Raw genomic sequence first — 26,071 nt, 5'->3', positions numbered from 1 at the left:
CACGTATAATGTTTTAAATGTATATTTCTATTCATATTATTACAGTTTCCGGGACCCCAAGGAGACGAAATCGAAATGGGGGTTTAAAGTTTGTACAAACACTGGTGCTACGCTCACTATCTTATATTCCTTATTTCTGTAGTATAGTAACTGTGGCGGTACTCACAATTTGCCTAACATTCCTGCATCGCGCTATCGAAGTTTTCTGGGCGCGTCGGTATAATATAATATACTAATATATACCTACGACAGCTGCTGAAATGTATCACGTGGGCTCCGGCCTGACCGAGCATTAACACCTCGCTCGGTCGGAAGATCTTCCTTTGTGGCCTCCACAAGTCCACACCTTATCCCACATAACTATCAGAGTAGTGCTATATTATTCAACAGTGCGCTGCTGACATTCTGACATTTGAACTTTTCTTCAAGTCCATAGAAATATGCACATTGTAGAGCATTGTAGAGCATTGTATAGCGGGGGTCACCAAATGGCGGACCGACCCATTGTGTGCGGACCAAGCATGTTCGAAGATGATCTTCGTTCATCTTAGGACTTCTACATCTCCAGGATTAAATATCTTATGGCTTGTATTTCACTCCAAACTTCAGAGAGATATTTGGCTACAAAAATTGTTACTTTTCTCATTGATATCTAAATAAATACCTATGTAATTTTTGTAATTACCTTTGTCTAATATTTTTTTTATATAAAATGTATGGACCGCGAAGGTCATTTCATGTCTAAAACGGACCCCGAGCGAAACATAATCGGTGACCCCTATTGTAGAGGGTTTTAGAAATAGCGTTACCTTCTTGGTTTTTGGCAACTTGGAATTTTTTGTAGAAAAATTGGCCGCCCACGACAATAACCTAATAAAACTGCATAGGCAAAATAAAACATATTATGCTTATGCAGTTTTAAGGTATAGTGGCTTGGAAAGCTTTTATCTAAATCTTCTGGCTATATCCTTTCTCAGTTCTCATATCTTTATCAATGCCACAGCTATTTATGCGGAATAGAATCCCAAACATCCTGGGATTGAACCTACATTCACTCGACTCGGTCTATCACTAGGCTACGGCCTCTTGGCCTTGATAGCAATCTTATCTTAGTAGTTTCGGGCCTTGGCTGCCACTGCAGTAGCTTTTTAGGCCAATAACGAAGGTTTCGCTCACTGAGGTCATTCTACATTTATAAAGATCACCTAAAAATATTTGAAACCAGTTCTTATCTGTGACTTCAAATGCCAAAATGAAAGTATTCCGATGAATTAGTACATTTTCCCGGAATAAAAAGTACCTATCCTATGTCTAATTTATAGTCTGTGTCTTTGTTCTTAATCGAAGTCTGCTCTTTATTTCTGCCAATTTCATTAAATTAGTCCAATTACAATTTCAAAGCCTACTCAATGAAAATAAAAAGCGGAGATAGAGACAGTTTGAAGTATTTAATATAGCAGACAGACAGACACACTTTCGCATTATAATATTAATATGGATTGTGAAAGTAATTAATAATAATAAAAAAGAATAAAGAATATTTATCTGTAGTCTAAAAGCCATATGGAAAAGGCCTAGTCTCATCTATTCGTTTACCTTTAATATTATTAACTTCAAAACTATAACATAAGTTTCACAATGCAGTTTTGTCCTTGTCTGTTACATTGGCAAAGACACTTGATAAACAAAGATAAATTGTCTAGCGTATCCATTGTGTATGGGCGGCCTGACAGAAAACGCCAGCATGGTAGAGTTCTGAAAGAAGCTTTAACAGCCGCACTCAGAGACCTTGATGATTAAACTTCAATTTAAAGAAGAGTTTGACAGTTAACGTATGACGCTTATGTCAAAATCTCGGCGGTAGCCGGTAAGAGAAACTATGTGATCATGTACCTAGCGGTTCACTCGGCGTAACTTGGCGGTAGCGGTCATTGACTCCCTGTCAAAAACTTGTCATTTTCTATACAAAACCGCGATTGACAACATCTGACACCTTATTGTCAATCGCGGTTTATATAGAAAATGACAAGTTTTTGACACGGAGTCAATGACCGCTACCGCCCAGTTACGCCGAGTGAACCTTAGTTATTTTGGCGTATTCCATGCAAACAAAACCTTACAACTCTTTTATTAGATAATTATGGTACTCCAATTTTATCACTTCCGTCCAAGTCCAGTCCAGTAACCTCATATCAATTAAACTTACTTTTGTTTAAGTGTGTTAAACAGCGTGGAGATAATATTATATTATGCGTATTTAACTACGTAGTATTTTTTTTAAATTAAACTGTGTATTGCAATTGTTCGTTAAACCTTATCACTTGTAAGTTGTAAGTGTAGGTGTAGGGCTGGTAGGTGGACTATACGTAAGCCCTATATTATAGGACTATAGGTGTAGTTACCAGCATTTGTACATACATTGTACACTATGTACAGTCACGCGCAAAGGTAATGCGTGTGGAATTAAGAGGTACAGTGAGGACATTCGTTGTATTCCTTTTGAACTTTATTCCATTAGGCATAAGGTCGAAATGTACGTTGAGTAATTCGTTTGACGTGGAGGCTTTAAGTCTGAGCCCTCTACATGAAAGCGCTGAAAAATCCTTTAATTAGTATGTCGTCGCTTCTGCCGAGCTGCTTTTACAAGCTATTATGTTATATTCAGTATGTTCTTTTTATTTTATTAATATTTCATTTTGATGTGTATAATTTTAATGGAAAATAAGCGGCTTTTGAGCTTTTGTACTTTCTAGTAAATATTATGTTTAACTTGTGCCAATTAGGTCAAACAAACTTCTATCTCTTCTATCGAGACATACATGCAATAATGCAGACTATAAACTATCAACAATCGGAGGAAATTGATTTGGTCTGCAACAAGGTAAAGTTTTTTATTTTAACTATAATTATTTATATTTAAATTCCAGCTCTTCTTCAACACTAAGTAGTAACCATCTTAAATTCACTTGAAAAAATAAGTTTAAATAATAATTAAGTATTACAAACTAAAATTTTTAATTCTGTGGTAATTTTATAGAAAAAACTACACTGATTCTGTCTACGTAAATCAAATCGGCTTATTGCATATTAAAAACTATTTATTAGAAGAAAGAATCATCAATTAGTTGCCAATTACAAATTACCACCACTTTATAATCAGCACTGAGAGGCATTTGACGTGGAAAATATCTCTTGAATGTTCTCGAACGTTCTCCACCGATACTTGTGGAGATCAGCAGATTCGCTACGTGATCTGCTTCGCAATTCCAACAGAATTGTCTTATGCCCGGCACAGACGACAGCGATAAAACTGCGCAGTTCGGTCAGGGTAAACAAAGAGTAGAAATTTCTTTGTCTGGACAAGACAAACATACAAGACGACAAGTACTTAACATAATTGTAAAATTATGTTTAAACCATAAAGTTAATATGCCTAGCGGAATAGAACAACAATCTCGAGAAGTCAAACGTAACCAAAATTGGTTTTCATCTGTGTGAAAAATATGTGTATGTATACACTTACACAAGCATGATTGAACATGAATTCTATGAGATTAAATTGTCAACGTGCGGCACGTGCCGACTGGACGTCAAAAAAAGAGTGCTGATGTCATGTATCACATGTCTCTTTTTACCACGCAGTGTTACTGATAGTGACATCTCTCTTTCTCAGGCCTTTGTTTCTCTATTCCGCTATATAGGTATATTAACTTTATGGTTTAAACACAAAAGAAAGAACTGTATTGTGTAAGTAACCTATATCACGTTTTAAACAGTGCATAAAATATGCAATGAAATGAAATCCAGGAGTTACCTACACCGTACGACTTAAAAAGTTGTCCAGTACTTATATACTCCATCTTATGTACTCTACGAATAGCAATTAACTGTTACCGCTAGATCGCCTCAATGGCCTTACATTTACACAACCATTTATACTCTACTTTGACCGAACTGTGCAGTTTAATCGTCAAGTGTGTAGCCGGGACTTACTCAATTGTAGAATACAATAATATCTTTGTTATTTGAAAGTTGGGTTTGATTTTATAGCTATTATTATGGAGCATTTTAGTAGATAATGAAAATATTCTTAATTTATTCCATGATTTTGTTAAAGCTCCTAAGCAAGCGATCTGTTCTTAATTTTCTTTTTGAAAAAAAATTTATATGAACACACATAATATTGTTTCTTTACATTGCACGGGTTTCGGTGCTGTACGAAAGGTTTGCTAGTATTAAACAATAAACATAATCAAAAATATACCATAATGGCTTGATCATAAAGCCGATCGTTATTAAAGTTTATGAGGTTAAAAAACATTAAGTGTATTCGTTCAGCTGGCTCCCGCCTGTTCGCTCTTCCTGAACCTTTTATCCTCGTTACTTTGTAAAATATATCCACTCCTCTTTAAAAGCCATTTGTTGAGGTTGTGAACTATTAAATAGTTGATATCTTATATTAAATACTAAAATAGATGTTGTCCGGGTGTTTGTTACATACAGATATTGTATTGCACCCGATTTTGGTTCATTAAAAAGTTGGAAATAGTACCTACTTACTTCGTGATCTTATGTGCATTATCTCATTCTAAAATTGGCTATATTTACGTAATTTACCTTAGTTTAGACCCGAATACTATGCCGTAGATATGAGAGAGAATTAAAAATAAGCACGAGTTTGGAGCATGTTGTAGTCTTTTGCGTATCAAAATAATAGAAATATAACGATTAACAAAAAGGGCCAGCAACCAACGTTTTTCACGTTTGTGTGTTTCGGTTGTCTTCTTGCAACCACTACAATTAATACTCGTATTAATACGGAAAATAAAAATATAAAAGATAATAACGGAAAAAATCACACGATGGACGAAGCTAGCAGACTCTGCAAATAATTTTATTAGCCAGCGTAACGTAATTAATCTTTTTATAACATACTCGGGTTATATAATACCGTGGTATTCACATTCGGCATGTTACATCATACATGTATATAATTTGAAAACAAGCTCATCAAAGCCTTCTACTCCATTAATTAAAGAAATGCCCCTCTACATTACCCGCGCTGTACATTAACCGCCGCTGGGTGGCCACACGAGAACGAAAAGCTAGGACCACAGAAATAAATCAAGATAGAACGGCGACGCGCGTGCGTTGCTAAGGAATCGATCGTGTCAATTTTTGCTTTGCATTTAGTTAGCAAATAACTTACCCATGGAAAGAAATATATCCTTTTGACCGATTCACTTTCCTACTTTTATTTTTACAATTAGACACTGCACAATGAGGCATTTTTGCACAACCGCTCCGGTGTAATCAAGTCGAGACGTGCGCGCTGACTAAATGAACGTTCAACAAATCTTGCTCACTTGTGCAAGATTGAAACACGCGTATTCCACCCGCTTAGCCGTTCTATCTTGATTTATTTCTGTGGCTAGGACACTCCGCATGTGAAGGTATTTTAGGTTTTTTTTGGCAGGGCAAAAGTAGCACTTTCAACAGTTTTTCCCAGTTCCCACATATTGCCTCCACAAATCGTCTGTATGCAAGGACAGCCACCGACATCTTTTGGGTTAAGCAGACAAATGTTACGTGGTAAATCTGCAATACTTATTTTTTTTAATGAAAATAGATAATATTATGCTTACTTAATAAATAATATAGATACACTTGCATAATAGCTATCTACTCTTTAAGCACGGTCGTGGTTCGTTAAAGGCCCAAAAAGCCGGATACGCAAAGGTAAACCCCGTCCAACATTATCCTAACATTTGGTTACCCTAGCCGTGGCTTTCAGCGTAGAATTAATAACTGGTATAAGCACGGTATAAGTAAGCAGCTGATCGCTACGTGTTATATAACGTGACAAAAGACAACAATGGCGGTGTCGAGGGTTCTCCGTGCTACGTGTGAAGACCCTCCGTATCACTATACAGATAAACAATTATTTTCCTTGAGACTTTTCCAAGAGTTTGTACAAGTCCGTGATGGAGTTTTGTTGCTAATTTTGTGAAGATTTTTAAGCATAGTCGGCCTTCGGTTGGTGTTGGTGCTTCGCAAATAATATCTAATAATAATAATAATATCTATGGACGCTTCACACCACGTCAGTCTGGCCCTGTGGTAAGTACCTGAAGGACTTGTGTTACAGGTACCAGACAACGGAAATATATTTAATACTTTTATACTATACATATATTTAAGATTTTTTTTATATGATACACATATTTAATACACATCCATGACCCAGGAACTTTGAAAACTTTTTGTTCCGTCGGCGGGACTCGAACCCGCGACCCCCGGCTTGAGCTACCAACGCGCTCACCACTGAGCCACAGAGGTCGTCAAATACTGCACCGATTTTGATAAAAGACACAGTAAGCCACGAGAAAGGATATAGGCGACTTTTTAATTCGACCGATTTTGTGACTTGTTATTACTAAGTTTATGTATTATATATTATATTTATATCCTACTTCCTACTAATATTATAAAGGCAAAAGTTTGTTTGGATGTAGGGATGTGTGGATGTATGGATGTATGGATGTTTGTTACTCCTTCACGCAAAAACTACTGAACGGATTTTAATGAAACTTTACAATAATATAGCTTATACATCAGAATAACATATAGGCTACAATTTTAACCGACTTTCAAAGTGGGGGAGGTGTTATGTTCGTTTTCTTATGTTCAACGATTACTCCGCCGTTTGTTAACCGATTTTCAAAATTTTTCTTTTGGTATGTAGGGTATCATCCCAATTTGGTATTATATTCACAAAAGTGGTGATCTGATGAAGGATCCATAAGAAATCGAGGGAACACCTCAAAATTTACGGGGAAACATGTGGTGACTTTGGTTTCGTGGGAAGTATTCTAAGCATATGCTACAAACAAGTAAGATTTTGCACCGAGGTATACCTGGTATACCGTGGCTCGGAAGGTGCTGAGAGAACTCCTGGTTCTTTATATATACAAGTTTGGGAGTTTCGGCGATGTTTTAAGAACGGAAAGCATATGCTACTATGCAAATTACATTCATCATCATCATCATCATCACTATCATAATATTATACCATGCATCGTCCCTCTAAATTTGTATGGAAACATATAAAAATGAGCCTTTTCATAGTCTTTTAGATCGAGGCTCGAGTTTGTCAAGCGATAATTTAAAAAAATCTATACTTAATATTATAAACCTGATGAGTATGTTTGCTTGAATGCGCTAATCTCAGGAACTACAGGTCCGATTTAAAAACTTATTTCAGTATTAGATATCTCATTTATCGAGTAAGGCTATAGGGACTAATACGACCGAAGAAACTCACTAAAATGTGGTAAAAACGGGGAAAATATTAGAAAGGGTTTATCTCACGAACTACTGGAGCAATATTTGGCACTTATATAGAGTAGACCACGTGAAAGGAATATTTATAGCTATTTTTATTCGAAAATGTACGGTTTCTGTGAAATTCCTTATTTACGCGGGCGAAGTTGCGCGGGACATCTAGTTTATTATAATATACAAAATAATAAATATATTAAGTATATTATATAATATAAAAAAATGTACTTACAAATACATACTTATAATAAAGAAATACAAATACTTACTATATGTATATTTAACTAGCTGTGCCCCGCGGTGTTACCCGCGGTTTAAGTGATTTATCATGAAAGACTATGAAAATTACCAATAATAGGGTCAAAACGGGACGAGTGACGACACATGGTTCTATAACGGTTTATGGTAGTGATGATGATTAAGATGAAGGTAATTTGCATAGTAGCATATGCTTTCCTCTCTTAAAACAACGTCGAAACTCCCAAACTTATATCCATAAAGAGTCAGGAGTTCTATCAGCACCTTCCGAAACATGGTATACCTTGGTGCAAAATGTTACTTGCTGGTAGCATATGCTTAGAATACTGCTCACGAAACCGAAGTCACCACATTTTTCCATATAAATTTTGAGGTGTTCCCTCGATTACTTATGGATCTCTTCATCAGGTCACCATTTTTATGAGTATGGTGCCAAATTGGAATGATAACCTATACACCAAAAGAAAAATTTTGAAAATCGGTTCACAAACGGCGGAGTAATCGTTGAGGATAAAAAAACGAACGTAACACCTCCTCCATTTTGAAAGTAGATTAAAATTGTAGCCTGTGTGTTTTTTTTTTTATACAATAAGGGGGCAAACGAGCAAACGGGTCACCTGATGGAAAGCAACTTCCGTCGCCCATGGACACTCGCAGCTTCAGAAGAGCTGCAGGTGCGTTGCCGGCCTTTTAAAGGGGGAATAGGGTAATAGGGGAGGGTAGGGATGGGAAGGGAAGGGAATAGGGGAGGGTAGGGAAGGGAATAGGGTAGGGAATTGGGCCTCCGGTAAACTCACTCACTCGGCGAAACATAGCGCAAGCGCTGTTTCACGCCGGTTTTCTGTGAGAACGTGGTATTTCTCCGGCAGAGCCGGCCCATTCGTGCCGAAGCATGGCTCTCCCACGTATGAATTCTGATGTATAAGCTATATTATTGTAAAGTTTCATTAGAATCCGTTCAGTAGGTTTTGCATGAAAGAGTAACAAACATCCATACATCCACACATCCATACATCCAAACAAACTTTCGCCTTTATAATATTAGTAAGATTATGAATATGGTACCAAATTGGAATGATAACCTATACACCAAAAGAAAAATTTTGAAAATCGGTTCACAAACGGCGGAGTAATCGTTGAAGATAAAAAAACATAACACCTCCTCCATTTTGAAAGTCGGTTAAAATTGTAGCCTATGTGTTATTCTGATGTATAAGCTATATTATTGTAAAGTTTCATTAGAATCCGTTCAGTAGTTTTTGCATGAAAGAGTAACAAACATCCATACATCCACACATCCATACATCCAAACAAACTTTCGCCTTTATAATATTAGTAGGAAGTAGGATAGTAGGATAAGAGTTTTAGGATTTATTGCTGAGGTAGTGCTCTTTTAGTCGCTTTTTAAAGACAGCGAAGGAAGGGCTGTCACGAATGGTGTGGGGAAGGGAATTCCATAATCTAACTGCATAGGAGAAGAAATTGGAGCGAGCGGAGGGGAGGGAAAGATTCGGTCTCACGTTGGACCTGCACGGGATGTCAAGAGATCGAGCAAAATTGAAGCGATCTATAAGGTAAGAGGGAGATATAGGATTGTAAAGGATTTTGTAAAGGAGAGACAGGATATGGGAATTTCGCCGGATCCGAATCGGGAGCCACTTTAATACATTAACATAATATTGTTTTATACACAACATGACACAACCGTTTTATCACGTCATCGTATCAATACGTTACGTCACTAAAAGTAGAATTAACTAGACGTGTATGGACACAACGTGTCATAACGTCCAACATGCAACCCGCCTCCTAACCCTGCCCTTGAAAACGTGATGAGGCAGGAGCCTGAGGTGATGGTGAGTTCACAGTGAGCGAATGATCACACTCAACGGATTTATCCGAACCAAATTTTCCATCATCATTATTGTCGGAATCATTGAAAATGCTCAGTCTCATTTTGCGCCTATTCATCTAAAATACATAAAATAATCCATTTTCTCAGTATAAAATTATTAATTTATAGTTAAATAATATTTTGTCTAGTGAAAGAATAACATATAAATAAAATAAACTTAATACTCAAGAATCAAGATGTTTTGTCGCGGAAAATATTACAATACCCCACGAAATGTTACCCTGACGCGAGCGCACCTCCGCAGTGACGCAGCCGCACCGAATGTAGGAGCGCGGGAGGCGCGCGGGACGTATAAACACGTTGTGCAATGTGCGTGTGCGAGTTACGTCACCGCTAACAGTCATCGGCACTTTTGAAATACTTTAAAACTTACTGTACGTGATAGTAGAGCTTCGGGAATTTTACATGTTGTGACATAAGATACATTCAATGGGATTTTAACTTGAACGTTAATCGGAAATGAACGTTCTGCCGTAAAATCCAAATGTTATATTTTGGACGTCATCGTACGTTGTGCCGTATCAAAATTTCGAACTATGACTTATAATGTCGTTCTGTCCTCGAAAGTGTTAATGAATATTATTATGTAATAAATTGCGTTTTTCATATACTTAATATCATTGGTAATAAATATAAATATTAGAGATATATCCTAAAAATTTTCTAAATAATAAGTCCATTATGTACGATGAACAATGAAACGTGCAAACTTCACAATAGTTTAGCTCACACAACACTGAAGTTGCACGCACAATGCGAGTCTCTATACGTACCTATACTGTATATCAACTATACAGTTTGAACTTTTGTGCGAACTTCATCATACATCGTTAAACCCGATACGAAGTATACCTACTTTAAACAATGTAGAGTCCTCGTTGTGAAATTTAAATTACGAATGTATTCATTCTATTTTTGAATAAGTATCTGTTTTTTTGCGATAGTTTTCATAAAAAGAACACGAGTTTTCATGGAGCTTACTCCTATTGATTTTGATGGTGATGTAATTAAATAATATTATATAACATGGAATAATATTATAGTCTGTCAAAAAAGTGAAGAAATTAAAAAGTGGCAACATCGTAGTGTCATCCCTTTCAAATCAATCTAAGAAAAAACCGGCCAAGTGCGTTAAATTAAGGTTTATCATTCATGACGTAGGTATAAAAAAAACTACTGGCTAGATCTCATTCGAACCAATTTTCGTTGGTAGTTTTTGTTGTAATGTAATATAATAAAATTTGTTGTAATGTCACATATTTTTTTTAGACTTTCATGCCCCTACTTTAGAAGTTAGAGGGGGAGGACACAAATTTTATCACTTTGGAAGAGTCTCTCTCGCAAACTATTCAGGTTAGAAAAAAATGATATTAGAAACCTCAATATGATTTTTGAAGACCTATCCATAGACACCCCACACGCATAGGTACGATAATTTCTTTTTGTTTCAGTTGTATCTATGAGGATCCCTAACATTTTTAATAATTTCCCCATTTTTGTATCAAAATCTAAAAGCGGTTCACAGACTACATCTACTTACCAAGTTTCAATCTTATAGCTCTTATAGTTTCGGTTTAGACAGACAGACAGACAGACAGACAGACAGACTATATATATATATATATGAGGAATCTATAAGGGTTCCGTTTTTTGCCATTTGGCTACGGAACCCTAAAAAGGGATGACACTACGATGTGCCACTTTTTAATTTCTTCACTTTTTTGACAGACTATATTACATAGAATTTTATTGAATACTAGCTGTCCCGGCAAATGTTGTTTTGCCATATATATTTTTTTTGGTATGAAAAATAGATGTTGGCCGATTCTCAGACCTACTCAATATGCTCACAAAATTTCATGAGAATCGGTCAAGCCGTTTCGGAGGAGTATGGCAACGAAAACTGTGACACGAGAATTTTATATATTAGATAGTCCTAAAATATAAACATTAAGAAACATGTTTTTCACAAACGTATTATAAAGAAAGCTTTGTAAATCATACAAAGCATCCTTTATATTACTCATTAATACTAGATATGCGCGATAAGCACCAAAATTCGTTTATCACGCGAGAACCGTACATTTTTCCGGGATAAAAATTATGCTCTGGGCTTTGTCCTTTCCCGGGACTATCGGTATCTCCATACCAAACAGCAAAATCGGTTAGGCGGTTAAAGTGTGAAAAAGAAAAGAGAGACAGACCGACGACAGACATAGTATTAAGTATATGCTTTGATTACCACCACAGTCCACTCAAGGCTGCGAATTCAACAACTAAAATAAACCTAAAATCCTGTTCTCAGATACTTTAAAAGTATACTTAACAATTTAATAATTATTATCTTAAGTGAAATGTATGGTAAAGCTTTAAAGTGGAGCATTTATAGATCTTTTCAAAATAGCAAGAAATCAACTACAATCGCTCGCTAAGAACACAAAGACTCAAAAGGCGAAGCTATCAAAGTTTTCACAGAGTATTTCTAGCGTGGCAAACTTTGTTTACAATAACGAGCAAGTTAACGTTGGCACCGAACGTAGTTTATTGTGAACGTTAAGGCCCAATTCACACCGTTTCGGCAGCGGCCGGCAGCGGCGCGAAGAGCACTTTTAGTGTGAAATAATTTTAAACTTTATTTACATACTTATAACTACTAGTATCGCTTGAAAACTTCAAAAGTGCTCGAGGCGCCTCGAGGCGCCGCGTGGCGCCGCGCGACCGTCGGCGGAAAGTGCTCGCGGCTTCCCACGACCGCGCGCGTTGTCGCGAGGCGCCTCGAGGCGCCTCGAGGCGTCGCGAGTTGCCGCGAGCACTTTCCGCCGACGGACGCGCGGTGCACAGTGGATCGAAAATCGAGTATCATAGACATAAGAACTTGAATTTCCAGATGTCATTTTTTTGGGCTGAAATATGGTCTCCTAGTTGTTATTACATCATAAAATGTAAAAAGACGCAGCTACGTGTAATAATAAGGGAGTTACAATTTTTTTATGAAAGTAAAGAACACGGATCATTTAACAAAAAAACAATAGAATATGTCAAGTAGTTCCAGACAATTTAATTTAATTCAGTTGGAAATTTTAAATTGTTACTGGGGACACTGGAAAAAGAGAGGGTTGATACATTATATCACCATAATAATTTCTTTATTCTTTCTATTTGAATTAAGTTTTTAATTAACCAAACTAAAGTACCAATGGATAGATTTTAATTTCATTCACTGATCACATTTGATCACTGTGCGGCGCTCTGAAGGTAGCGCGCGGCCGCCAGCGGCCGCGAGCGTCCACAAGCGGCCGCCCGCGGCGACGAGAGCCGCCTCTGCCGGCCTCGCCGCGCCTCTTCGCGCCGCTGCCGGCCTCGCCGCGCCTCTTCGCGCCGCGCCGCTGCCGGCCGCTGCCGATCCGGTGTGAATTGGCCCTAACGTTCTGCCGTAGCACGTAGCTACGACCGTAGCGGTGCTACGACGCTACAGCGCGCGGCGCGGCGCTACGAGAATGCTACTAAATTAGGGCTATGATTATATTTTGATCTTTACCCGGGATATTTAGTATTTTTAAGAATGAAACATGAACTTATGAGTTATAGTGTATTTAAGAATTTAATTTTATAAAGGGAGAATTAAGTATTAAGTTTGTGTCGTAGGTACTCGTATTACATAGTCTAAGTCTTTATTATTTTAGACACAAATTATACCACGGTCCACGGACGAGAATTTTCGCTCATCTACTGGAGATCCTAAAGGAAGAATAATTTTGGCAGTTAATATTTTTTACACTATATAGCCTAAACTACTGATCTAAGTCTATTAATATTCTGGGCACTATTCGGGAATATTTTGTCGGTTTATAGGTTTGAAATTTTAATCAAGTGTTAATAAATAGCCCACAAAGTTGAGTCAAATTATAACACAATGTTTCATTGTTTCAGCTAATTGGTGGTGGGCAGCGAACCGCCTCAGAGCAGTCACACATGCTGACGATATGGTGAGTGATACTAGCCAAGCTAGAAAAGTGAGTTATGGCCTATGGGCACCGATGTTAAAAGTTTAAATTGTTGGTGGCAATACTGTTTATATGCGAAGAATATAATAAATAACAGTATAACAAGTGATCTTCAGTCTTAAGTATTAACGATTCACTACGAAGACGCTTGAAGTGAATGTCTACGTTCATACTTTTTCATTGAATATTTTGTTATGAATCCGTGGGTTTTCACTTTTCACTTAGTTTCATCCTAAGAGCGCCATCTAGTACCGGTTTTGTAAACGTTTTGCTTACATTCGCAGCGACTGGGAGTGTTCTAGCTATGGAGGTATTAAAGAAACACAAAAGATGGCGCTTTCTTCCCACATCAAAGTTTAATTCGCAATACAATTCAACCACGAATTAGGCCGATATATTATTTAAACATAGGCCTCTTTCACTCCTATTCCGTTTTGCATAGTAAGTTTCAAGCGTAGCACCTACGCTACGAGTCCAAGTACTCTTGAGCCTGCTGTCTGTACTGTAGTCTGTACCCGTAAAAAGATGTCGTAGACGACAATATTCCCTCAATTAGTTACTTGAACATCATTCATTCCCATTTCATCAAAAGTGCTTAAGGGTAAGGCCGCCAAAATTGTCAATTTATTTGTGTGACGTTTTTGTCGTTTTTTTCTGCAGTATCTTATGGTTGGAATATCCATTAAATTGTAGAGAATATCTGAATAATAAGTATACCGTCGAAGAATTAGATGATAGTCCCTTGCTCTAATATTAATATTGTTGCGAAAACCCTTCAATTGACTTGTTTTATCGATAGTTTAAAATAAAATTTGGCTTTTTATTTTGTGTTACGTATTATTTGTGTGACGAATTGTTACCCCGAAGGTACTATTTAAAGAGTCAACGTGCAAATGCAGTGTTAAGGGGCTTCATTACGTGAAAATACCATATTGCCCGCAGAGTTTTCCTTTATTGCTCATTCAAATGTAAAGAGAGTACTCAATATAAAATACGTAATGATAGCTAATTTATTGACCTTCATTTCCTCTTTAAAAAATTCTAATTTAGAAGTATAGTTTACGAGAAAAAAAATAAATTTGAACGCAAGAATTTTCCTACAAATGTTGTTTTAATTCTGTTGTTTCAAAATATATTGCCAGAAATTTTGGCTCAAATTATGAGTATATATGTCATTTACAAATGTGTTTTCTTACATTTTTATTTAATGCAATATTTTATTAGATATGACAACTTATAGCTGTTTTTGAAGAGAGGGGTCGGAGCGGGACGCGGGCGCCAGACGGCTGCGCGCCTTTGCAGGGGGAGGTTGTGTCGCTTCGCGTCGCTGCGCCTACGATTTAAATTACGTAAAATCAGGCACGCCATCTGTCATAATTATTCAGAACTACAATGAACTTGTATTTGCTATAGTAACATGCATACACACCGAATAGACGGCGGCGTGGGCGTGCCCGATGTCAAGGTCACAAATGCACGCGATTGCGATGCAATTTTTTTTTTAATATTATATTATTATGTAATGATACGTGCAAAATATTTATATGTACAAATAAATAAAATTGGAGTGAATTTCAATATAACAAACGGACGTTTGTAATATTGAAATTATTCTTTTTACTACATGTATACCTATTTATAATATAATTATTATATGTATAGGTAGGTTCATATATTATGAATTATGATATACATTTATATACAGTGTGTTAGTATAAACACCGTTATCCTTGAAACCATGAATGAGCCCGTCAAAATGAACAACAATAAAACGTCCGTTTGTAATAATAAGTATTGAGAAAGTAGTATATGATATTACTGTAAGACAAAAAAGGACGACAATATTTTTTCGATTCGATTAAAGCGTAAAATGAGCGAAAGAGAAAGTAGTATATGATATTACTGTAAGACAAAAAAGGACGACAATATTTTCTCGATGCACATTTTGCATGCAAAAACATTGCTGATTGCTACAGTTTAGACGGCATGTACGTCGCGTCGTATCTAAGTATTTTGATATCGTTGGCCGCCAGCGGCCACGAGCGGCCACGAGCGGCCACGGGCGGCCGTATAGCCTAAGCGATAAGTTGAGAATGGCGAAATATAGAGATAAGGGTCATAAAAATACGTGCGATAGCTCATTAGATTCGGGAAGACGTCTAGAAAAATGTATCGGAAGCGTGTATTAGCACACAAAAAATTGCAAAAGTTATAGGCAAATTAGGTTGCCAAAAAAAGGTATTACGTTTTTTGTTAAAAACTCCGGAACTATTAACATTTAAGAAGTTTAAAAAAAAGATTCTTAAAGAGGAGGAAATTTCCATAAGAAAACTCCCAACCTCCTAACTCCTAAGTTAGGGCATCGAGACCGGGTTTTCCCGAAACCGGGTCATGAAAAAACCCGGGTTTCAAAAATGGAACCCGGGTTTTTCGAGCTTTTCGGGTTAATTATTAAAGGCCAGACCTGATTTAATGGTATTTATAACAAACTAACATACAAATCATTTATTTTATAACATATTGTATAGGTTTAATTATTTATATTGGTCATAATTAAACAACATATAATATTTTTAGGCTTAGGAGGGAGTTGGGAACTCCCTCCTAAGCCTCCGCGCAGCATTTTTAGGTAGCGCGCGCGGCTTCAAAACCGAGCACGTCACACTGATTATTTTTTTAAAGGTATTAAATATTGATTTAAAAATTTCAAAAACTTATGGTGTATTCCGAACACTTCAAAGAATTTGCTCCCGTTGGAAATTTAACTTGAAGTTAATTTTTCAACAAATTAGACAAATGTTAACTAACGAAATATTTTCGAACTTCCGTCCTCATTGTACTTTAAATAAAATCTTAAATAATTTTCGTAAAAATTTTTCACTTCGTGGAGCCCTTGATATAAACATACTTAACAAGATCACGCCATAAAAATTTAAAAAAATGTAATACTTTGTTTATAATATTTTTTTAACTTGAAAAAAAAATTAGAAATCCAAGTAATATTGTCAAAAAAAATTGTTTCATTTATTATCACGTAAGTAATTGTTTTCATATCAATGAAGGACATTTATTAACTAAAAAAAAAAAATTTTCCGCCATTTGCTAATGAAAAATTTATAAACCAATGAACTATTTCGATGCTTTTAAAAAAAATTTTTTCTTACCTTTATTCTCTTGAAAATATTATGATTTTTAGAAACAATTTTTTTCTTAATAACAATATTTTATTGTTCATAATCGTTTTTTTTAATATTTAAATTGTTTAAATTAGTAGTTTAAAATTAAAAAAATTTAAATCAATATTCAATACCTTTAAAAAATAATCAGTTTGACGTGCTCGGTTTTGAAGCCGCGCGCGCTACCTAAAAATGTCGCGCGGAGGCTTAGGAGTAGGGCATCGAAACCCGGACCCTTTTTTCAAAACCCGGGTTTTCGGGTTTTTTTAAACGAAAACCCGGGTACCCGGATTTCTCGGGTTTTCTTAAAATTCAAAGATTAACGAAGCGAAAATACTTTAAATATGATTTTCAGCGATCGCCAACTCCTTTTCAGTAAAATACTATTTAAATACCATAGTGTGCGGTCACATACTTTTAGAAAAGCGACTATTTACCTCTCCTATTATACATAATATTGGATCTTATCAAAGCTAGGGATTAAGATTTTCGGCCCAAGATTAAGTATTACAACAAGCTTCACCTCCAAATTACATAATTATATTATTAAATGTATTTGTTTTTTATGAAATAGGTATATATAAAAATCTATCAAGAATTTTTGAAGACAGTAAATGGAAGAATAACCTTAAATATAAAACGTATGCCAACAAATCTTTATTTCATCTTTTACATTTTTATTGCTGATTGTCACGTTATTAATAATTATTTGGTCCTTATTGATGATATACCTGTAATTAAATTTTTGTGCCTAGTTTTTACTTGAAATTGCCTTTGGTCTGCCTTGCTACGGTATGAAGCCGAATATTCTTTGCAATTTAAGGTAACTTTTCTGTTATCCAACAAACTGGAAAATCTTACATTTCTGAAAAATCTTACATTACACTACACCTCAAAGCTTTTTGTAGTCATTAGTTCTAGTCACAATAGACAAAATTCATGTCAGATTACCATATAATTGATCAGACCAGACCATAATATTATGGCAAATGCGGAATGTTGCTTTTAATGAATTTGGAAGATTAACCATGGTGGCATGCTGTTACACACAAGAAATTGTCTCTGGCGCTGATGCTGATAAAAACTCTGCTTGTTATATTTTATCTCGATTCACCAAAATCACGTGTTTTAGTAATTCCGCAGTGTTTTAGTATGATATCCACGGCCGGCTAAAGAAAGCCACCATTCGTCCTATTATGTGTTACCAACATCAGTCTCTCAACCAATAAAAAGCAATCTGCCGCATTTGTCAGACGGCAATACATGGGTTCAAAATATACTTGATGGAAACTCCTCGGCATGGTTTTGTCAGTTTCTAGGGGCTGGTTGCTCTCCTGGAACCTTTTTACTGATTGCATTGTCTTCATATTATCGCTTTTTGTTATGTTGTGAATATAACAAATAACGACAAAAAGCATAACGACAAACAAAAACCTTTAAGTGTTTTTAGTAAGTTAGACGACTGAAAATAATGACTTTAAATTGCAAAGAAGACTGGGTGTCATACCGCAGCAGGATACAATAAATTTTTTTTGTAAAAATACTGTATGCAGCCAAAAATCGATCAGTATAAATTATTACTATTAATTTGACAATCAGCAATAAAAATATCTCATTCGAATAAAATTTTCAGTTTATGAAAGGAAATAAAGATTTGTTTACTTATTATTGACTTTTTGTGACTATAAGATACCTGTGATTGCTTTATAAACGATAACATTCGGAAAAGTGTTTTTAATAATATTTTATTAAATATTAAAAAATAAGCTATCATTGTTCCATACACTGTCTTCAAAAATTTCTGACAGGTTTTTAGATATTCCAAAAATACAAATATCCCAAAGACCTTGTTGATGGGTGTATTTTATCACCAACAAGCTTCAACGTTTTGTCACCTAGTGGCTGACTTGCCCATCATCAAAAGTCTACGGTACTTTCAGCAGACTTATTTCTAAGTCTTTAGAACCCTTTGAAGCTGTCCACATTTTATCTTGTAAGCCTGTGATCACATAATAAACAAAACTGTAGTCAATCACTGAATATTGATTGAAAACTATAAAATAAGTTTAACAAGACTTGGCTTCTATGAAATTTGAAAACTTTTTGCGAAGGATAGATTTTTTGAAGAGACTTGGCTTTTTTACATTGAATAGTTTTGGTAGGTTTTTTAAAATATGTATTATTAATTATTATTAATAAATATTTTTATGACAATTAGTCTTTAATGCTCCTAAAACGAAACTTTTTCTTAAAAATATTATATGTTGTTTAATTATGACCAATATAAATAATTAAACCTATACAATATGTTATAAAATAAATGATTTGTATGTTAGTTTATTATAAATACCATTAAATCAGGTCTGGCCTTTAATAATTAACCCGAAAAGCTCGAAAAACCCGGGTTCCATTTTTGAAACCCGGGTTTTTTCATGACCCGGTTTCGGGAAAACCCGGTCTCGATGCCCTAACTTAGGAGTTAGGAGGTTGGGAGTTTTCTTATGGAAATTTCCTCCTCTTTAAGAACCTTTTTTTTAAACTTCTTAAATGTTAATAGTTCCGGAGTTTTTAATAAAAAACGTAATACCTTTTTTTTGGCAACCTAATTTGCTTATAACTTTTGCAATTTTTTGTGTGCTAATACACGCTTCCGATACATTTTTCTAGACGTCTTCCCGAATCTAATGAGCTATCGCACGTATTTTTATGACCCTTATCTCTATATTTCGCCATTCTCAACTTATCTCTTAGACTAGTAGACTTCTCAAGCGATACTATGTACTTATTACAATAATGAAGATAAAAACCGTATGACACTGAAAGTGCTCGCCTCGCCGCTGCCATTCCGGTGTACAGCGGCCCTTAGCGCTGCTAGTATAATAATTTCTCGAGCGTGTACATTGTACAGTTGTGTCGAGTAAATTTACCATGGATTATTTACTAATTTATTATTTGGCAAAAAACGTCCACGAAAACAACGTCGACTACTAAAAGCGTGCGTCCAGCGCGACGGCGCGGCGCGCCGTGTGCCTGCCGTCCACCGCGTTACTTCTGAATAAAAAATTAAAAAAAAGTCAATAAATAAGCTATCATTCATTAGTCATTACCTACGTATTTTTTGAGTACTTACTCTAGTTACATTTTAATAAGCTAATTATTCCGAAGGGATTTTAAAACAGCAATTTGAATAAATAACATTTTGAAGAAAAAACATTTGTTTTACCCAATTAATAATAAAATATTCTAAATAAAATATGTTGTAAAAAAGCAATTAATTAAAATTAAACTTTCATCGCGTAGCGAACCTGAGACTCATAACGTATGTTGAATATTCACGCTTCTGACCATTGCGCTACCATGATTCATTAACCCTTCGTGAAATAAGCAAACTGTCTATAATAGTTTTCCTCTTTACATTAAAATATGTATTTTAGACTGCGTTGTGTTAATTGTTCGATATTGCACTAGATGTCGTTATTACGAATGGCGCGGGGGTGAGGTACGGAAGTGGGGTGTGGAAACACTCGTTTGCCCAAGGTCATTCGCGTATTGGAGCAGCACTGTCATCAACAAAATTAAGAAAAAAGTGCTAGGTTTATTATTTCAGGAGTAAATGAGTCTAAACTGGTCGTTACGTTTTTGTTTATGTGGAAAAAAATAAAAGTAAATGTGAATTCTAAGGTAATAAACAGATATTTTTATTTTATTGTATTATATTTGCTAGCGATGAGGTCAAATGTATATTATAAATCGCCCATTAATGCCTAGTTGCAATAAATAACCGAAATATAATCTAAAATTGTTGTAAATTCTAAGTCTTTTGTGTTGCATTTGTGTTACGATTATGTTACATTTGTGTTACATTTGTGTTATCGTAACACAATCGAACTATAAAGCCGAATGCATAGTGGTATTTGGACGGCCATACAACGTGTAACTAAATTAACGCATAGCTTGAAAACTACTACACGGGTTCATCATCACAAATGAATTTTGTATGGAAACAACACTGAAAATGTGAAAAAAAAAATAGGTATTTTATTTCAACTGACTTCACTTGAAAAGTATGGAACAGCTGATTTATTTTTTCGCTATTTCACTGTTACTTCCATACAAAAAGTTATTCGTGATGATGAGCCCTAATAATGGTTTTCAAGTTGTGAGTTACTTATATGTTGTACACCTGTGTCAACCAACCAACCCAGACACACATTTTATCTTGTACGAGTATTAAATCGTCTTACAGAAATAAAAAAATAAAAATTGTAGGTAAAATATTTCACCATTATGAAACCACCTTTATCCAAAAATGGTGTCACTTTTGTGTTACGGTAACACAAAATCTTTTGTGTTACTATTTGACAATTCTGGCGGCCTTACCCTTAAATAATAAATTCTTAGTTTTGAATCCGGAGTCAAGGAGGCTTTGTGATCTCTTCGGACTCCTTAATTTTTATGGCAATCAATAAGCTAATAATTGCACTGCCTAGTTTTGATAGCCAAATTTTGTATCAAAAATGTATGGGATTTGACAATTTATGACATACAATTTTGAAATCAATCTTTGCTGTCAAAACTAGCTAATGCAAAATGACTAAGCAATTTGGCCTTTTAGCCAAGACTTTTTCCTTATCCAAGGCGATTCTGTAAAGAAGTGATTAAGAAAAAGTTTTGGTTAGGGGCTGTGGAAGGATAGATGTCCTTTTAAAGTTCCTTATAAACAGTTTTGTTACAGGATACAGTATGGCCGCGGCACATTGGCTCAACTCGGTCGGCTATCTGTCTCTGTCACTGCTATGCCTGCTCGCGACGACCCTCCAGGTCACCAGCGGTAAGTACTATTCACATGCTAATTCCTACAGCTCATCCGTAATCGTTCCGAGTTGCGACAGAACCCACCATTTGTGCTGCAAACAAATGAGTTTTTAAAGTGTAGAATTTTTTTTAATGACGATAAATCTCTTACGGCTTCTCAGAGTTATTTAAGTAATTATTACTTTACTTTAATGAAAATTTGGTCATAATAGGCATACCTAGTCAAAATGTTCGTTTAGTCAAAGTTAAGTAGCCGTTAAAATTTCCTAACGCCCCCATAAGTCATGGATGAAAACAGTAAAACCAAGCGAAAGATTAGACGCCTCTTTTAACATGCCCAGCCGACGGATCCATTTATCTTGCTTATCAGCTGGTGATCAGCCTGGCATTATCCTAACTAAACTTGCAAACAACATCCATGCTTGTCCAACGCGGGAAGCAAACGGTCTCGTAGATCTAACCCACTGGAAATCGGCAGAGTTATTACGTATATTGTAATAGTTTTCACTGATAGCAGCTGATATTGTACAATATGTCTTGTCAAGAAGCTTTGACGTGGGAGAGCCATGCTTCGGCACGAATGGGCCGGCTCGACCGGAGAGATACCACGTCCTCACAGAAAACCGGCGTGAAACAGCGCTTCCGCCGTGTTTCGCCGAGTAAGTGAGTTTACCGGAGGCCCAATCCCCTACCCTTTTCCTTTCCCTACCCTCCCCTATTTCCTTCCGTACCCTCCCCTATTCCCTTCCCTACCCTCCCCTATTACCCCTTAGAAGGCCGGCAACGCACCTGCAGCTCTTCTGATGCTGCGAGTGTCCATGGGCGACGGAAGTTGCTTTCCATCAGGTGACCCGTTTGCTCGTTTGCCCCCTTATTTCATAAAAAAAAAAAGCGAGCGTATTCCACCACCATTTCCAGTTCTGATATTGCGAGTAAGAGTAGTTGCTTTCCATCAGGTGACCCGTTTGCTCATTTGTCCCTTTTATAAATAAAATATATCTTCTCAAACGCTGCACAGCTGTCACAATATACGTAATCGTCCTGCGGAGATCTAATTGAAAAAGTGAGCTTCTTGATTAACTTGATATCGTGGGAACCGCTAGGTGTGATGTTCTTTAATTAAATAAAGGAACAATTTTGTCGCGCATTTATCATGCAGCAACACAATTTATCATTCCTTTTCCCCTGACATCTCGTGGTACCTATACTAAGGCTGCCTTCACATTAGGTCGCCAGGAGTGCGGCAGCAGTGCGTCTTCAATACTAAAAAGAGAAGCGCGACAGTCGCGCGACATCTCTTTGGTATAGAAGTCGCGCTGCTGCCGCACTACTGGCGACTTAATGTGAAGGCAGCCTAATCTATACATCTATACATACATATAAATAAAATTGGAGTGTCTGTTTGTAATATTGAAAGAACCGTTTTTTACTACATGCATATGAATCTATATACGCTACATACACCAAAAAAACATTTTTTTTAATTTTTGTCTGTATGTCTGTCTGTCTGTCTGTTTGTTCCGGCTACTCTCTGAAACGGCTGGAGCTACATTGCCGGGACTTTTTTTGGTAGATAGCTGATGTAGTAAGGTGTAACGTAGGCTACTTTTTAACTGACTTCCAAAAAAGAGGAGGTTATATTTTACTTTTTTCATATTTGTTAGCGGACTATCTATCTTTGTTATTATACTATGTTGACGCGGACGAAGTCGCGGGCAACAGCTAGTACCTTAATAAATGTGAGTGAAGGTACCGTTCCGATCAATGCAGCAAGCGACCGCGACTAAAAAAAATTCAAATAAAAGGCCACTTTTTGACTTTGGCTATAAGTTTCATCATACGCCACTATAAAGCTGGGTGCTAGACCAATGTCGGTAGACAATGAAACCTATATCATAAAGTGGCATTTTATTTGAATTTTTGTTGGTCGCGGTTGGCGGTTAAGATCGGGAAATCACCTTAAGGGTTACATTACATACATACTGACAAGGATCCATGAGAGCTCGTTAAGTTCTGTCCAACATCGGTTAAGTTTCGATTTCGGCAACATGCCTTGGGCATGCTAAGAACCAAGATATACTTGAATCATTGACAGGCCATATGATAGCCTCGTAGAATTGTAAAGGATACATCGTTAATTACTACGTTTGTGGACGGCAGCAGGGGCGTAGCTACCGCCGTATATGCTTTATTAATTATACGGGGCCCCCGGGCCACAAAGACCACAACGTGCGTTAGGGAAAATTAATAGAAACTTTTATTAAATTCACAAAATATGTGAAAAGTAAAAAAGGCAACCTTTCCTAAGGTTAACCAAACATATTTTATATGGGGCCCCGCTAAAGAAAGCTACGCTTCTGAACGGCAGGAGACGGCATGCAGTTATATATTATAATTTATATACCACCATTATGTATCCTAAATCTTTACTTAAATATTTTCATATAACTTTAGATGACCTTATTTCGTTCAGCTAGTAATTATAACTTCATGATAAACCTAACCACAGAGACTTCATAAAAAGGCATATAAAGGACAAATCATGTTCAAAATGAACAAATTTCGTTAAAGTACATTTCAGTGCACTAAGCCTCCACTTTCAATAACATCCTTTTGCGAGCGCGTCCCTGTCTCACGCACAGTACCATGTATAAATCTGTCCCTCTCACCAAGGAGAGGCGATCGATATGATATTATACGATTATGTATTCGAGTAAGGACGGTCAGGACGAACTCAGTAATGATGTTTTATAGTCTTCGCTTTTATTCTACGTGTAGAAGCTCGGTAATTGAAACAAATGCATCTTACACTGACAGGTGAAATGCTGGCGTTTAGATTGCAAGTTGGAGGTGTTTTCCAGACATGATAAGAGATAAAGATAACTAAGAACTGTAAAATGATCTCTCATATAGTAGAATCGAGGTACTGATTTCAGAATGACTCTGCTTTGTAACATATCAATTCGACGCAATATGAATCTCCATGGATTTTATAGACATGAAAAGATCTAACTAACATGGATCTATCATATTATAAAATATAATAAACTCGCATGGATCTATGATTTTTTTAATCCGATTTACCAGACAAACTTGTCGTTGTTGACCAACAATGTTTTTGATGGTTCCAACGGGGGAATCGAACCGACAACCTTCTTGTAGAAGGAAGCTTCCAACCACTAGACCACGGAGGTGTTGGGATGTATCGCTAAAATTATTATTTGACTCACAACTTCTAGAAGTTCCCCGGTCGAAGTTGAAGTAGCGTAGTTGTGAAGTTGTGACAGATACACTTTCGACACCGGGTGGGGTGTAGAGGGGAGCGGGAGAGATCGGGTGATAAGATCGAAGGTGATTGATAACGTTAAACTTCGTGTTGGAATTCTGATACCTACGTCATTAATATACCTCGATGCGAAGAAAATTTATCTGCATAGGTATATAAGTTACACGTATTTATTTACAAATACAAGTTACATGCTAACTTCTTCTAACACCTAGGTTTCTATAACATTGATCTTTTTGAAATTATGCCGGGTTAGTTCCCGAACCGGTGGTAGGCACCGTAGCTTCTTCGTTCTTTCTACGACTTTCAAAAATTGTATCTTGAATTCTTGATACCCATTTTGAATAAAAAGATATTTTATTTATTTTATTATTTATATGAACACGTATGTTAAGCTGATATTATATTGTAGTAAAGCAGCGGGGGTATTCCGTATTCATAATATTTACATAGGTACTTAACATGTGTTTTGGATTCAAAAACGTACTGCTTGGTTATTGGTCAACGTTAGCTCGCGACTAAGCGTTGACCAATAATCATGCAGTAATTTTCAAATTTGAATCAAACGGCAACTGTGTATACCCATTGCCCACGAACATAGATCATAGATACATAATTTTCCAAACCAGGAGCACCGGGATCAGGGCTGCCAAGTGCCAGTTCAGCCGGGCACTCGTATTAAAAGGCCTGCGATTCTGCATTGAGAACTAAGCAAATTGTATATCAACTGTCAGTAGAGCAATAGGATTGCCATTCGGTACCATTTTTCTTTTTTTTTTAAATTAAAAATCATCTCAAATTTGTGGGACGTTATAAATGCAAAGCTCTGCAAAAGCCGACTGCCTTTATTTTTAGCCAGATACGCAATCAAAAAGCCTGCCTACATCCGGCTTTAATCGGGTGTCTGGCAACCCTGTGATATATTATCTTTTATTATTATTATTTTAAGGATGGTAAAATGACATATGGAATGAGATTAATTTCTAATTTGTTGTATTTGTTATATTTAATTTTAGTATTTTAAATTGACATGCTATGTATAAAATTAGTGGTTCATTATTTATTAAGTATAATTTATTTTAGGAGTATTGATTGAATTGTAATTTTTTATTTTTTATTTTATAATATAGTATTATTTTAGGAATTTAAAATGAATTGTTATAAATGACTATTATGTACTTAGATTTAAGACTATATTGCACACCATGTATGTGGTATAAATTACAATACTTGACATAGATACTCAATGAAATATTTTTACCAGTAGCTTAGTAAT

General features: G+C 36.1%; 1 protein-coding gene across 3 annotated transcripts in view; it reads left to right on the top strand.

The window, feature by feature from the left end:
* The window catches only part of LOC121725381 (cubilin), a 116,760-nt gene that overhangs the window by 1,610 nt on the left and 89,079 nt on the right, over positions 1-26,071 (top strand). For all 3 annotated transcript variants that reach the window (XM_042112278.1, XM_042112276.1, XM_042112277.1), the window contains exons 2-3: positions 13,445-13,500; positions 21,430-21,525. In XM_042112278.1, coding sequence (XP_041968212.1) covers positions 21,438-21,525 — 88 coding nt within the window. In that variant the 5' untranslated portion in view covers positions 13,445-13,500; positions 21,430-21,437. The remainder of the gene's footprint in view (positions 1-13,444; positions 13,501-21,429; positions 21,526-26,071) is intronic.

Source organism: Aricia agestis, chromosome 3 (assembly GCF_905147365.1).
Source record: "Aricia agestis chromosome 3, ilAriAges1.1, whole genome shotgun sequence".
In the NCBI taxonomy this organism is placed as follows: Eukaryota; Metazoa; Arthropoda; class Insecta; order Lepidoptera; family Lycaenidae; genus Aricia; species Aricia agestis.
This window is presented reverse-complemented; position numbering and strand designations above follow the sequence as displayed.